This window comes from Narcine bancroftii, chromosome 11 (genome assembly GCF_036971445.1).
Source record: "Narcine bancroftii isolate sNarBan1 chromosome 11, sNarBan1.hap1, whole genome shotgun sequence".
Lineage (NCBI taxonomy): Eukaryota > Metazoa > Chordata > Chondrichthyes > Torpediniformes > Narcinidae > Narcine > Narcine bancroftii.
This window is the reverse complement of record NC_091479.1, coordinates 91300631-91314675: the sequence shown is the minus strand read 5'-3', so window position 1 is coordinate 91314675 and position 14045 is coordinate 91300631. Positions and strand designations below refer to the sequence as shown.

General features: G+C 40.0%; 1 protein-coding gene across 2 annotated transcripts in view; it reads right to left on the bottom strand.

Annotated features, from left to right (window-relative positions):
• Positions 1 to 771: 771 nt before the first annotated feature.
• Positions 772 to 14045, bottom strand: part of acss3 (acyl-CoA synthetase short chain family member 3) — a 47359-nt gene continuing 34085 nt past the window's right edge. For both annotated transcript variants that reach the window (XM_069904024.1, XM_069904025.1), the window contains 8 exons: positions 13536 to 13639; positions 10975 to 11070; positions 7493 to 7556; positions 6733 to 6814; positions 4453 to 4575; positions 4171 to 4270; positions 3911 to 4086; positions 772 to 1162 (listed from right to left, as the gene is read on the bottom strand). In XM_069904024.1, the coding sequence (XP_069760125.1) occupies positions 1085 to 1162; positions 3911 to 4086; positions 4171 to 4270; positions 4453 to 4575; positions 6733 to 6814; positions 7493 to 7556; positions 10975 to 11070; positions 13536 to 13639 (823 nt within the window). In that variant the 3' untranslated portion in view covers positions 772 to 1084. The remainder of the gene's footprint in view (positions 1163 to 3910; positions 4087 to 4170; positions 4271 to 4452; positions 4576 to 6732; positions 6815 to 7492; positions 7557 to 10974; positions 11071 to 13535; positions 13640 to 14045) is intronic.

Sequence of the window (14045 nt, the reverse complement as noted above, 5' to 3'; positions counted from 1 at the left end):
AAGGCATGATTGGTAAATTTTCAGATGACAAAAAAAAATTGCTGGTGTTGTTCATAGTAATGAAGACTGTTGGACCAAGGATGATATTAAGATAGGAAGATGAATGTCAGATGGAGCTTGATCTTTGTATGTGTGAGGTCCTGCACATTGAAAGGACAAGTAAGGACTTAAAGCAATGAATGGGATGGCCCTCCAAGGACCCCTAAAGGAGGTAGAATGGATAAGATGGTGAAGACAACTAATAGGATACTTCATGAGCAAGGAGAAACAAACATAAGAGCAGAGAGATTATGGTAAAGCATAAAATACTGAGAGTATCACAGCAGGAGTATTGCATAATGTTCTTGTTCGCACTGGAGAGGATGCAAAAGGGCCTCTCCAGGATGTTGTTTGGGATGGAGCATTTGTGTTATGAGAGACTGCCTTGGACCCAGACAATAGTTACCTCAAGCCAATGTACATGGATTTGGAAAGGGGGAAGATCTAGAAGAGATCTGAAAAAATAAAATTCACCCAAAGGATTATTGAAATCTGGTAATTCACTGAAGGCATTCTCACAATCTTTAAGAAGTTGGAGATAAGTACTAGAATTGCCAAGTGCTAGTAAATGGGATTAGTATGGAAATGGGTACTTGATTGTTGGTTTGGATAGGCTGGTCACAAGAGCATGTTGTGTACTCTCCATGATTCCATCACACTGTGTTAAACCAATGGAAAATCCTAAAAAAAAATTAAGGATAAATCAGAATTAGAAGTTACCTTTTACAATAGTCACATTTAAAACTGGTTTTATTTGCAAGTTTTTGACTGGAATTCAATTTTATTTCATAATCTTTAAAGAATTTTGGACCCAAATGGTATGACATTAATTTCATTAAATTTTCACCCAGGAAACAGTCTGTATTTATAATTGTATTGATACAATATACAGTGCAGTACAATCTTATCAATGCAGCTCCTCTGCAGAAATTAAAGAATTGAATGCTATGTGGTTTAAAATGATTTTCCATGTTGCATTTAGAGATTGTTGCAAGAGGACACCAGATCGGAAAACGAATGCTAGTTCATTGTAATGCATTTAAAGTTAAGATGTCACTTTCTTATGTTTCAATATAGCTTCGATTTCTGCAAAAACTCCAGGATCTTCAATAGTTGGTGTTATCTATGGAAGAAATTAAAAATAACATTCTTAGCAATGGCAATAATCATAAAGAAAGAACAATTTGTACCAAAGTGCTTATCAGATAAATGTTACAAAAAATGTAATTTGGCTTGTTGATTAAAACAAAATCAGGGCAGCCCTGTAGCATAGCCAACAGAGGCATTGCCTCACAGCACAAAAGACCTCGATTAAATCCTGACCTCAAAGGTTGTTTGCATGTTCTTCCTTTGATGGTCTGGTTTTCTTCTGGGTGCTCCAGTTTCCTCGATGTATCAAAGATATGAGGTTTGGTGGGTTAGTTAATTGGCCACTGTAAATTGCTCCTGGCATGCAGGTGAGTGGGAGAGAATAAAATGGGATTAATTTTGGAGTACTGTATAAATTGGAGTTTGATGGTCAGTGAAGACTCAGCAGACTGAAGGATCTCTGCTGCATGACTATCAGTCAGCTATAATCTGGAACATAAACTGAAGTAATGAAAAATACTATAAAAAAACTGACCGATATTTCATTGTACCTCATAAATCTGATGGTCCCACCATTAAAGTTGTAAGTGTTTATGACAAAGTTTATTTATATTGGAGAGGTCATGTGAGACCACATTGATTATTAATCTGCACAGCACAACTCTAAAGCAGCCATTCTTAATGGGGGGGGGGGGGAGGGGGGCTAGCACATTTAAGTGGAAGCTTTGTTTTCCTTTCACCTCATGTTACATAATTTTTTTTTGTAATGTAGTTGGCAGGAGAGAAGTATGGAAGAAACCAAAATTTGACTGTTTCACAGGGAAGGAGGCCCATAAACAGAGCAGAGCCCTGGGGACCACAAATAAGGTTGAGAATGGCTGTTCTAAAGAACTCCCAAAAGCAGTATCTACTCGAGTCATAAAATGATAGTTCTATACACATTTTTAAGAATAAATTAAGTGAGGAAAAGAGAAAGTTTTTAACCAAATTTGCAATTTAAATTCAGTGAAGTATATTCTTTCACTGGCCCTTATTACTGGAGTGCTGCCATGGTCAGTGAGGGAGAAGGATGTCTTTTACTTGAGGTTTGGCATAACTGGGAACAAAATCCAATTTCACTCTGGTTTGTGTGGTCAGTCACAGTAAAGACTGAGGAGCGCATGGGTACCCCATTACTGATTGTGTAGGCTCTTGAATATGAACAAAACAATTAAAATGTTTTGATACTTTACACTATTTTCTGCCAAATTTCTAGGAATGTTAAGCACCCTCTCCACATTCACCTCTACCATGCTCTTCTCAGAGTCACGTCCATCTCCATCTTGTAAGTTTAAATTTTGTATCTATTAACAACACTTCTGATAGGTTTCAGTTCCTGATTGCCCAAGAAGCCAACCTTAATTTGCTTGCGGAAACTAAACTTCAATGGAAATTAGTGAACATTTAATGGAAGTTTTTTTAACCAAAAATATTGAGTTAATCTTTTGAAATTTTAACTGCAATGAGTAGTTAGGTTTGAGCTCAAACTGGAAACTTGCCAGGAAACCAACCTCCTCATCAAGAAACATTTTCAGGAGCCCAAATTTCCTACTTTAACATTTATAGATCATTATGCCTTTTTCCCCTAACAGTCTATTATGCCAGCTAAACAAGAAAATCTGTAGCTTCTGGAGCCAGGTGCAATATACAAAAGTGCTGGAGAAACTTAGCAGGTCACACAGCATCCATAGGAACTAAAAGGTAACCAACATTTTGGGCCCAAGCCCTTCATCAGGAAACACAGGTAGGCACTGTTTCATCTTGTAGTCGTATGTGTGAGTTCTTAAGACAACACATGGATGAAGGAAAAGGTTATTTACTTTAAAGTTGTTGTAAACAGCACCGTGAAGCAGACCATGAGGCTGCAAGTCTCCATTACAGATACTGCATACTATGTCAGCCCCCTGATGGCAGCCACGTATAATCACACGGTAAGGCATTGCAACTATGATCACATCATTACAGGCACTTGAATAAAAGGGGTGGGGGGGGACCAGGAAAGCACAGACCAACCGACCCATTTAAGAAAGAGAAGCAAAGGAGATGACTTTGTGAGATGGCAACCACAGCAGCGGACCAGTGAGGGGCACTGTGGTGGAAAACTACACAGTTGATGGGCTGTTGACTCATGACTTGAAATGAGCAACCCACGCAGCTGAGCTGCTGGCATGAGACTGGCTGAAAGTGGTACCAGGTATTGGAACCTTCTTGACTGTATAAGAGGTTTGGATCTGGAGCTTAGGTTGATGACGTTTTGGACTGAAGTGAATCCATGGATGCCTGAATCTTGGGGGGCCTCTTTTGCTTCTCTTTCTCTGACTGTAAGGAGCGCTGGACAATTTCTGCTGATGCCGAATCTCTGTCTGGCTTATGGCATTGTTGGCGAGGCATTCAGCACAATGCCTTTAAAGTGCCAGCGATTGGGACTGGTGCTGTCTGTAAAGAGTTGATACGTTCTCCAAGAGTCCGCGTGAGTTTTTCCCAGGGGCTCCAGCTTCCTCCCACCATTCAAAACGTACCAGGGGTGTAGGTTAATTAGGCGCAAGTTGGGCGGCACGGACTCGTGGGCCAAAATGGCCTGTTACTGTGCTGTATGTCTACATTTAAAATCAATTTCATTAATGTCATAAACATGACAATAAAAGGATCTTGAATTGACAAACAGAATGTTTTTATATATAATAAAAATTAAAAGTTCAAAATCACAACTCTTGCACAAAATAAATGAAAAACACCAACTTACTGAGAAAGGCTTGCCATTTACAACTGCCGAGAGTGCAGAACGAGGAATCTTGCCAGAACGAGTCTTTGGTAACCGTGGTACAAAAATTGTTTTCCTGAACGCAGCAACTGGACCAATGGAATCCCGAACAATTAGAGCAATGTCTTCCGCAAGGTTCTCAAATGTCTCAGCTACACCTGTTTGTACATATTTTATGAAGCACAATGTGAATCTTATTAATCGGGAATGTAAAGACAACTATGTAAGATTAATCACCCTACCGGCCTTTAAAACGCACACGGCGAATGGAACATGTCCCTTGACTGGATCCTCTGAGGGCACAACAGCACAGTCTGCGACTGCCGGATGAGAAATGATCGACTGAAAGAAATATGAGCAAATATCTTCAGTATATTATATGATGCTTTGCGAGATCATATATTACTTGAAAAATCAGTTTTACATCGAGTTGTTTCAATTTCAGAAAGTAAATTAGTGACTATCAGTTAATCAGCTGGGGAGGGAGAAGTTTTAGGCGAGAAAATATTCTCAAGTTATTTTACCTCTTCAATAGCTCCAGCTGAAATCCTGTGACCTGCAACATTGATTACATCATCCATACGAGACATAACATATAAATATCCATCATTATCCATATAGCCAGCATCCATTGTGTCGTAGTAACCCTGCATTTCATAAAGTTTAAAAACAAATCAAAGATAAAAGTGCCACAGTAATCAAGTATCATTATCTGTGAGTGTACTTTATGAATCATGCCCACTTTTTGTAGCACTGAAAGCTGCAAGCACAATAAAGGCTTGAGTAAAGCACAAGATTCTGCCAACTGGTACATTATAAGCATTACTGGACTGTTTATAACCCCATTTTTAGTCTAGGGTTCTGGTACTAAATGGTCTGTGACAGTAAAGCTAGAGAGTCAGAGTTAGTTGTGCAGCACTGAAACAGTTCCTTTGGCACACTATGTCCATGCCGATTATTATGCCTCTCTATACTAATCCCATTTGACCATATAGTCTGCCATACTTCAAAATCCCTGTCTAGATGCTTCATAAACAGAATGATAGTATCTGCCTCCACTATCTCCTCTGTTCCAGATATCAGTCACCCTCCTTGTGGAAAATCTTCCTCTCAGGTCTCCTTTCAACCTCATCCCTCTTACTTTACACATGTACCCTCTTGTTTTTGACACCCTACCATGGGAAAAAAAGGTAGACTATCATCCTTATCTATGGTTTCATAATTTTATGAACCTCTTTCAGGTCACTCCTCCGATTCCTCTGCTCCAAGGAAAACAAACCCAGTATCTAATCTCTTCCAATAATTAATGCTCTTCAATTCAGGCAACATCCTGGTGAATCAACTCCTCACCTTCTCCAGGAAAGTCACATCCTTTCTAATAAAGTGAAAAGCAAAGTTACAAAAGAACACAAAAAATAGGAGCAAAAATCAGTTATCCAGCTCACTGAGCCTGCTCTGACATTCAATGAGATCATGGCTGATCTGATTGATAGGGTCATCTCCACCTACCTGCCTTTTCCCCATGTCCCTTTAATTCCCCTACTTTGTAAACATTTATCCAACCTTGTCTTAAATACATTCACTGAGGTTGCCTCCATTTCTTCAATGGCAGCAAATTCCATGGATTCACTGCCCTCGGTGAAAAGCAGTTCCTCCTCATCTCCATCTTTAACCTACTATTCTGGATCTTGAGGCTATGTCTCCTAGTTCTAATCTCCTTCACCAACGAGAACAACTTATCGACCTCTACCTTATTTATGCTTTCTATAATTTTACACGTTTCTGTAAGATCCCCTCTCATTCTTCTAAATTCAAGGGAGTACAGCCCCATAAGACTCAATCTCTCTTCACAGGCTACCGCTCCCCTCTGGAGTTGCACATCAAATATGGCCAGTCCATGCATTTTGCAGCATTCAAAAGTTTGTAATTTACACCCTGGCAAACATTCTATATACCTTCTTCACCATACTGGCTACCATCTGCATTGCCACTTTCATGAAACTTAGGATTTGGACCCAAAGTCCCTCTGCTCATCAACATCCCTAATTAATTTGGACTTCCCAGAAAGGTTAAAATTCACATTTGAAAAGGTTAAAACCTATCTGCCAATATTCTGCTCAATATTCCAGCTGAACCACATACTTGTGTAGGAAAATCAACCTTCTTCACTACCACAACACCACCATATTTTGTTTAATTCACAAACTTACTCATCATACATTCACGCTCAAGTGGCATCACAAACAACTGAAGTCCCGGCAGCAATATACCACTGGTCACATCTCTCCACAATACCAAGCCAATCTGGATGTAAAGCTGAACAAGTGAAATTTGGTGAAATTTCAAGCCATCCCATCTTAGACCATTTGGCCACCCTACCACATGTGTGGAAGAAGAGTGAGGGTGTAAACTGGGGGTGTTGCAGGGAGAAAGTGAATATTGATTTGATGGGCAAGTGTACCATAAAAGAAAGCCACCCATCTTTTAGGTGACCAAACCACATTCATGGTAGCCAGTGTAATACTGCCAGGCTGACCTGAAGCAATGCTACATTTGCATGACGCTCTTTACCATATAGTGCGAGGTCTCTTGTCAGCTCAAAATCAAATTCAATTTGGACTGAGGCAACAGGTTTCAGAGGGCATTTTATCTTCTCCCTCATCTACTTCAGCAGGAGGATAGGGTGAAAGGTTGAAAGTCTTCTAGAACTCAAAAATTAACCATTTCAAACACCAGCAACAGGAAACCTCGAACACTCATTCTAGTCAGCAATAAAATTGATTTTCTTCAAGTCTCATACTTACAGGATATTTAGTAAAGTAGAGCTCTTTAAACAGCTTGTCATTCTCCCAAAGTGTTGCAAATGTACCTGGAGGCAAAGGTAACCTTAAAGGAAACAATTGTATTAAAACAGGGATAGCAGCTTGTGATGAAGAGAACTGGAACGAAGCAGGCACAAATTTCCATATTAAAGCAGAAAATGTACATTTGCAGCTCGTCAGGCAGTTACTGAGATAAAAGGTAAAAACAGAAATGCTGAGTTCCTCCGGCATTTCTGTGTTTTTATTGCAATCATAACATCTGCAGACTTTCGTGTTTCACCCCACTGTGAAACGAGGTACAGTGAATGCTTCAAGTCAATAACCTTCCTCAGAATTGGAGGAAGTGAGAGGTAGAACACTGCACTTGAAATAGGTCTGCATTATTTTTCCAGTACCAAAATGATATTAGCAATCTCCCCAGTGCTTTCATAAAGTCTTTTCCTTTAAATAAAATACACCATGTTCGTTAACACGAGTTCCAAAAGCCACAATCCTTTCCTTGCAGGAAATCACTGAACCAGCTATGTTCTTGCTACAATCCAAGAGTTTTGGGCTTACAGTTACTGGGACAACTTTTAGGTTCCAGATAGTAATTGAATTTAAATTGCCCAGCTGACATATCAGGATATAAACCATGCCTCTGGATCAATAGCCCAGAACTCAGATGGCTGGTCAAAAATAAGGTCAGATCTATTAAATGGGACAATGCTGAATGCATCCTAGTAGAGCAATGAATACTCACTTCACTGCAATGTTCCCCAGACTGTTGCAATTCATTTCTTTCATGTTGTTATCCAGAATTACAGCTATAAAATTAAAAGATTATCAAATCTTGTTAATAAATCAGATTAAATGCCTGATATCTAAATAACACCTGACCATAGTTGTCAAAAGCATTGATGCCTGTTTTGTGTTTGGCTATTACAGTAAAACTCCTGGTATCAGGCACCTCTTGGGGATTGGTAGATGCTGGATCAGTGTATTTTCTGGTTGGTTGAGATTGCGTTTTGCGTGATTGCAAACTAACGGCAAGGTGCGCCAATTTTAAACGTCCATTTTTTAATCTTTTTTTTTGCCAGTTGATTGAGGTTCCCAGTTCTTTGAATTCCGCATAACAGGGGTTTTACTGTGCATATAAATAATAGCCCTATTCAACATGCTGACCATACCACTAGAAGTCGATGAATTAAATGGATTTGTGGATATTCAAAAAGGGAATACAAAGAAAATAATGCCTGATACAGTGAAAGCCATGCACAAGAAAAATAAAAATCAGCACAACCTGTTTTTAATTTATAATAAACTACTTTGAAAGAACAGCTACAATTCTTGTCACAGGTTCCAAGCCATGTGATAAGCATCATCCTGAGAGGTTAAATAGTTCATATGTGGCCTGTACTGAGATGGAGTATACTATGACGACAATCAATGAAAATGTTCACCCTGGACAATTTTGCTATTTATTGGTTTTCCCCCCTCCCCCCCTTCTCTTTTGGGTGCTGCCTCCTCTATATATCCATAAGTTTAATTTCCTGCATTGGTTTAACCATAAATTTGGGCACTTTATTCTTTTTACTTGTCTTTTGTCCAGTTTTATCCAACATATATCTGAGGAAGAAAAAAAATTAGTGGGTATCATCGTTATTGAATGAAGATCTACCGGGACCAATGCTTGAAGAGGGCGCACAAAATCAGTGAACCGGTGTGGACTCGAAAGGCCAACATGGCCTGTTTCCGCTCCGTAAATGGTTATATGGTTATAGGAAGTCCTTAATAACGAATTATACATGCACAATCATATCTGGAAGATATTTATTAAAATATATTTTTGTTGCATCGATTCCTGTTATAATATACTAATAGTCACGTTAAAAGGAGCAGAAGCCGGCCATTCGGCCCATCAAGTCTATACCGTGACTCTGCACTAAGCCGAATTATGCTCACGCTTAGTTCCAATTTCCAGCTGTTTCCCCATATCCTTTGATACCGCTTACTAATGAGATACTTATCCATTTCCTGTTTAAATACTCCCAGAGATCTGCCCTCCACTGCTTTGTGCGGCAGTGAGTTCCACAGATCCATGACCCTCTGACTAAAGAAGTTCTTCCTCCTCTGTTTTAATTGGATACATTCACCCATCAAGGGAAACCACTTCTCCGCATTCAAAACCTTTCAATATTCAAAATGTCTCTATGAGATTCCCCCTCCGCCTCCCCCCTCCCTCATTCTCCTGTACTCCTAAGAATACAACCCAAGAGCTGTCAAACATTCCCCATATGCCACATAGCCGGAGTTTCATTATAAACAATTCAAATTGGAATTTGGTTCACTGCTCCTATTTTGTGAAATGTGCCATTAACACTTAAAGACAAAACCTCTTTTTAATGTACAAAAATGGGCATTTATGAAATCATTCATCACAAGCAATGAAACCAAATGTCAACATCTTAGTTTCCAAAGTGAAATTACTGACCTGTTAGCTAAATAACAAAGTTCTCCTGAAGTATATCCGATGATTGAGGCCACTTCACTGTTAACAATGCTTGTACAAAGTGTCTATAATTTTAATATTGGATGCACTACAAAAGTAAATATTGGCCCAAGGCATGCAGTACCAATTTTCACCACATTGCTGTGCTCTTAAAGTAAAAATGAAAGAATAGATGGCAATTTCCAGGAAACATGCCCTGGATTTTGCACAGAACTGCAGAAATTTCCCCAGATTATCGACCCCAGTCTCAAATTCCCACATGTGAGTGTGAAAGCAGAAGTCCTGAATCTGCTGGATGCGCTTCACCACCCTTTTGACAACTTTACTAGAACATTGGAATCCTAATGTAAACAAATGGCAGAGTACATATTTATGATAATTATGCAGTATTTCTCTCTGGGAAATCAGGTTAATCCAGGTGTAGGCATTTCCATTAGTTTGATTGGAGAGGGCCAGCCATAAAGGTCTATGGTGAGTCACATGAATGAATTGATTAGTACAATGTAATTGCTTTTTAAGCATTTTAAATGTCAGTTTATTTTTAAAATGTTTATGTTTGTTTGATATACTTTTTGGGATCATGGACAGTTACACTTTTTGCTATTTTCTGCATAGAGCAAAGCAGGGAGAGTGATTCCACCAGATTTTTCATTTAGCTGTTGTTTTAACTGCTCGTTCAACCCAGTTTTACATTTGCAAAGCCCTTCTGTCACAGTTCTGTAATACTGGGCTTTGATCAGTACTTAGGAGACTATGAGAGCAAGTTTGCTGAGGTGGGACACACTGGCAGGGAGCTCTGGGCAAATAGCAACTTTACCTCTTGAAGAATTAAATTCCAGAAGCAAATTAAAAAAAAGTCTTTAAATTTAAACATACAGCACAGTGACAGGCAATTTTGGCCCATGAGTCCATACCGCCAAATTTACATCCCTTTAACCTACACTCCCAGGAAGGTTTTTGAACGGAGGAAGGAAACAGGAGCCCCCAGAGAAACCCACTCAGACATGGGGAGAATGTAATATTACCTACCAGATGTACTGCAACAAGTGACCAATGCTTCTTCCACAGATGGGGCTAGTGTGGGTGGGACAGTTTGGTTAACGTGGGCAAGTTGGGCCGAAGGGACTGTTGCCACTCTCTTTGACTCTACGTGTCCCAATCCAAACTCCAAACTAGGCTTAATAATCATCAACTATAAGTTTAATTTAATCATCCATTGTTAGAAAAACACTGAGATTGTGGTATATCAAAGCATTTATCTTCTGGCGTGCAAAATGGTGAAAACGGTATACTGTAACTCTCTGTATTTTTCAATCCAATTAGTGGTAGTTCTGCTGTGCCCGCAAGAAAAAAAGAATCTCTGTCAATAAATCGAAAATCTGATTTACAGCTAGCAATAGATATAGTTGTAAAACATCTTGGGCCAAAGATAACACAATTTCATCAAAGTTATTTCTTTTCTAATCAAATCACAGTTTGAACATTTGGATGTTTGCCCGTTCAGACATTTTTTGTCATAAATTGTTCAACGTTATCTTAAATTTTGAGGTCTGTTTGTTTGTACATATTTAATGTTCTATGGGAGAATTTATGTAACATCAGGTTTCGATGTCAGGTCTTCCATAACCTGGAGAAATCCCTTCTTCACTGCTTATTGCAAATTTCTCTCAAGAGAAACTTTAGAACATGAACCAATTATCCCCAAATGAAGGCAGAGTGAGTATGAATTATACCATTATATCCTGGAACAGGTCGTCCTGCTTGCCCTGGAGGAGGGTTCAGGGAGTTTCCCAGACCGACACAAGTTGCACTTATTGGAGATCCAGTTTCTAATGAAATAATAAAAAAGAAACCAGTTAGTTTTATATTATAGTTCTATCAATGGAAAAATCTATTATTTGGGTACAAGAATTAATTTTGATCCTTGTTTTCAAAATGTTAAGCATGTTTTCAAACTCCGATATAAACTCATCCCTCCCCTATTTCTCAACCACCTTCAGCTCTACAGCCTTCCTAAACACCTGCTCCCCTCCACGCAGACCTTTACGCATTCACATAATTGCTCAGTTCATAGCTCTTTCAAGCTCAGCAATTTCTTTTTCTGGTAAAGGCGAAACTTAAAATTTTCCTCTTTCACTTTTCAAGTGTTAACCTCGTAGCAGTATGGAAAGTGGGTGCCAAGAGCAAGCATCTGCTATTACGCAAATAAAATTCTTCACTTCTTTCATCTCTCCATAATATACGTACCTTACGGCAATTCCGAAAAGACACAGATATCAATATGAACAAAGTATATTAAATGAGATGATAAAAGTTGCTTAACTCATTGCGCTGAACTCATCTTGAATGCAATGCTGTCAGATTCATGCATTTGAATTTCCTTCAGTGGTGCTGTCAGAGAAGCAATTTCACTGCAACATCCAACAAGAAGATTCAAGTTCCCTTTAAATACATTCCCATGAAAACTCAGGTATGTCTGCAGAAGGCAAAATACCTTTCTAGTTACCCTGATTGCTGCACATCTGCACAAGTCACAAAGAGATTTTAATGGCCCATTCTTGAAAAAAATTACTCATCTCATGATGGTAAATGACAAAGGGAGGGATTAGAATTTCATGAAACACGTGCTAATGCAAAGATTTCAACCATCTCCCCAATAAAACTGAATGATAGAAAATGGAACTCAGAATCAGAATTTTTGTCATGAACACGTCACGAAATTTGGTGTTTTGTGGCACCATCACAGGCAAATCTTAATATTATGAACCATCTTACAACACTAACATATTAAAAAGTAAATAAAAATAACAGTGCATGAAAAGTAAGGCAGTTTCTTGGGTTTATTGATCATTCAGGAATTGGATGGCAGCAGGGAAGAACCTGTCCTTGTGCCACTGAGTGTTCATCTTTAGGCTCATGTACCTCCTTCCTGTTGGTAGCAGAATGAAGAGAACCTGTTCTTGTGCCACTGAGCGTTCATCTTTAGGCTCATGTACCTCCTTCCTGCTGGTAGCAGAATGAAGAGTGCATGGCCTGGGTGGTGCGGGGGTGGTGGGGGTCTTTGTTTTTTAAAAACACCGCCTCATGTAGATGTCCTTGATGGAGTGAGGTCTGGTGCCTTTGATGTCGCAGGCCAAGTTAACAACCCTCTGGAGTTTATTCTTGCCCTGAGATTTGGCGCTTCCATATCAGACAGTGATGCAACCAGCCAGAATCCTCTCTATAGTACACCTGTAGAAATTTACGAGAGTCTTCGGTGACATACCGAATCTCCTCTTGCACTTCACAAATTATGGCCGCTGACGAGCCTTCTTCATTATTGCATCAACACGGAGGCTCCAGGACAGATCCTTGAGGATGCTGACACCAGGAAGTTGAAGTTCTTGACCTTCTCCACTACTGAGTCCTTGATGAGGACTAAATCATGTTCCCCCCACTTCCTCCCGAAGTTCACAATCATCTCCTTGGTTTTGCTAACATTGAGCACAAGATTGTTGATGTGACACCACTCAAAGAGCTGATCTAACTCCCTCCTGTACGCTTCCTCATTGCCGCTTGTGATTCTGTCGACAACTGTGGTGTCATTGGCAAACTTGTTGATAGCACTGGAATTGTGCCTGAAAACACAGTCGTGGCTGTATAATGAGTAGAATAGTGGGCTAAGCACACATGCTTGGGGTGCGCTTGTGTTGATAATCAGTGAGGAGGAGACGTTGTTTCCAATTCATTCCGACTGTAGTCTTCCAATGAGAAAGTCAAGGATCTAATTGCAAAGGAGGGGTACAGAGGCCCAGAGGTTGGAGCTTCTTGAACAGCATTTACATGCCTTTTACAAGGTAGATACATGCCCCCAGTCATTCCTGGTTAGGTCCAGCAGGACCTTCCTGATTTCTTCAATTTCTGCATTTGAGCAATGACACAGCACAGTGTGGATGTGCCACAGCGCCGGAAAGCAGAGTTGACCCTGAACTTGGGTCCAGTCTTGCCCCAGTGCACATTCTTCACGTGGGTCTCCATCAGGTGCTCCAGTTTCTTCCCCCATCCCAGGGTGTATTGGTAGGTTAATTGGCAGCTGCAGATTATCCTTTTCCGCAGACGGGTGGACAGAGAAACAAAGAGGGCATGATGGGTTTGCTAAAGGAAAGTTGAAAGGCTGCAGAAGAAAAGGACTGATGGGTTTGCTCTGCTGGGAAGCTGAATGGCTGAATCAATGCATCACTAAAGAGCACAATTATGTAGACGGGCACATCATGATCACACGCTACAATTAATGATCAATATCAACAATTCTTACCCGTTTGCCACCAATGATCCAGAACAGGAACTTTGAAAACTTGTTTGGCCCATTTCAAAGTATTTCTATCACAATGTTCCCCAGCCACAAACAAAGTCCGCAACCTGGAGTTAGAAAAACATTAACAGCATGTGACAGAGGGCTTCGGTGTTTTTATTAGCTGTCTTATCTCACCCTGATTTTTCCTGTGTTTTAGCTTCTGACGTTGAGACAAAGGAAACTCGATGCAAGCTTGAAGAACAGCCCATTATGTGGAAATAAAAGCAAGAAATGGAGCAGCAACCTGCCCTGCCTTTCAAAATGATCACATCTGACCTGCCTCAGGACCATTCCCTCTTCTGCTCCAGTTCCCAAGAATTCCCCAGTCCTCAACTTTTCTATCTGCTCCCTCTTGTTACGCCCCTAGCCCTCCGCAGCAGAGATTTCGAGAAATTCACCAAGAAGAAAATGGCAAGTGGAAAGTTTACACTGCATAACAAAAGTGCCTGGCAATGCCCATTCTACAAGCAA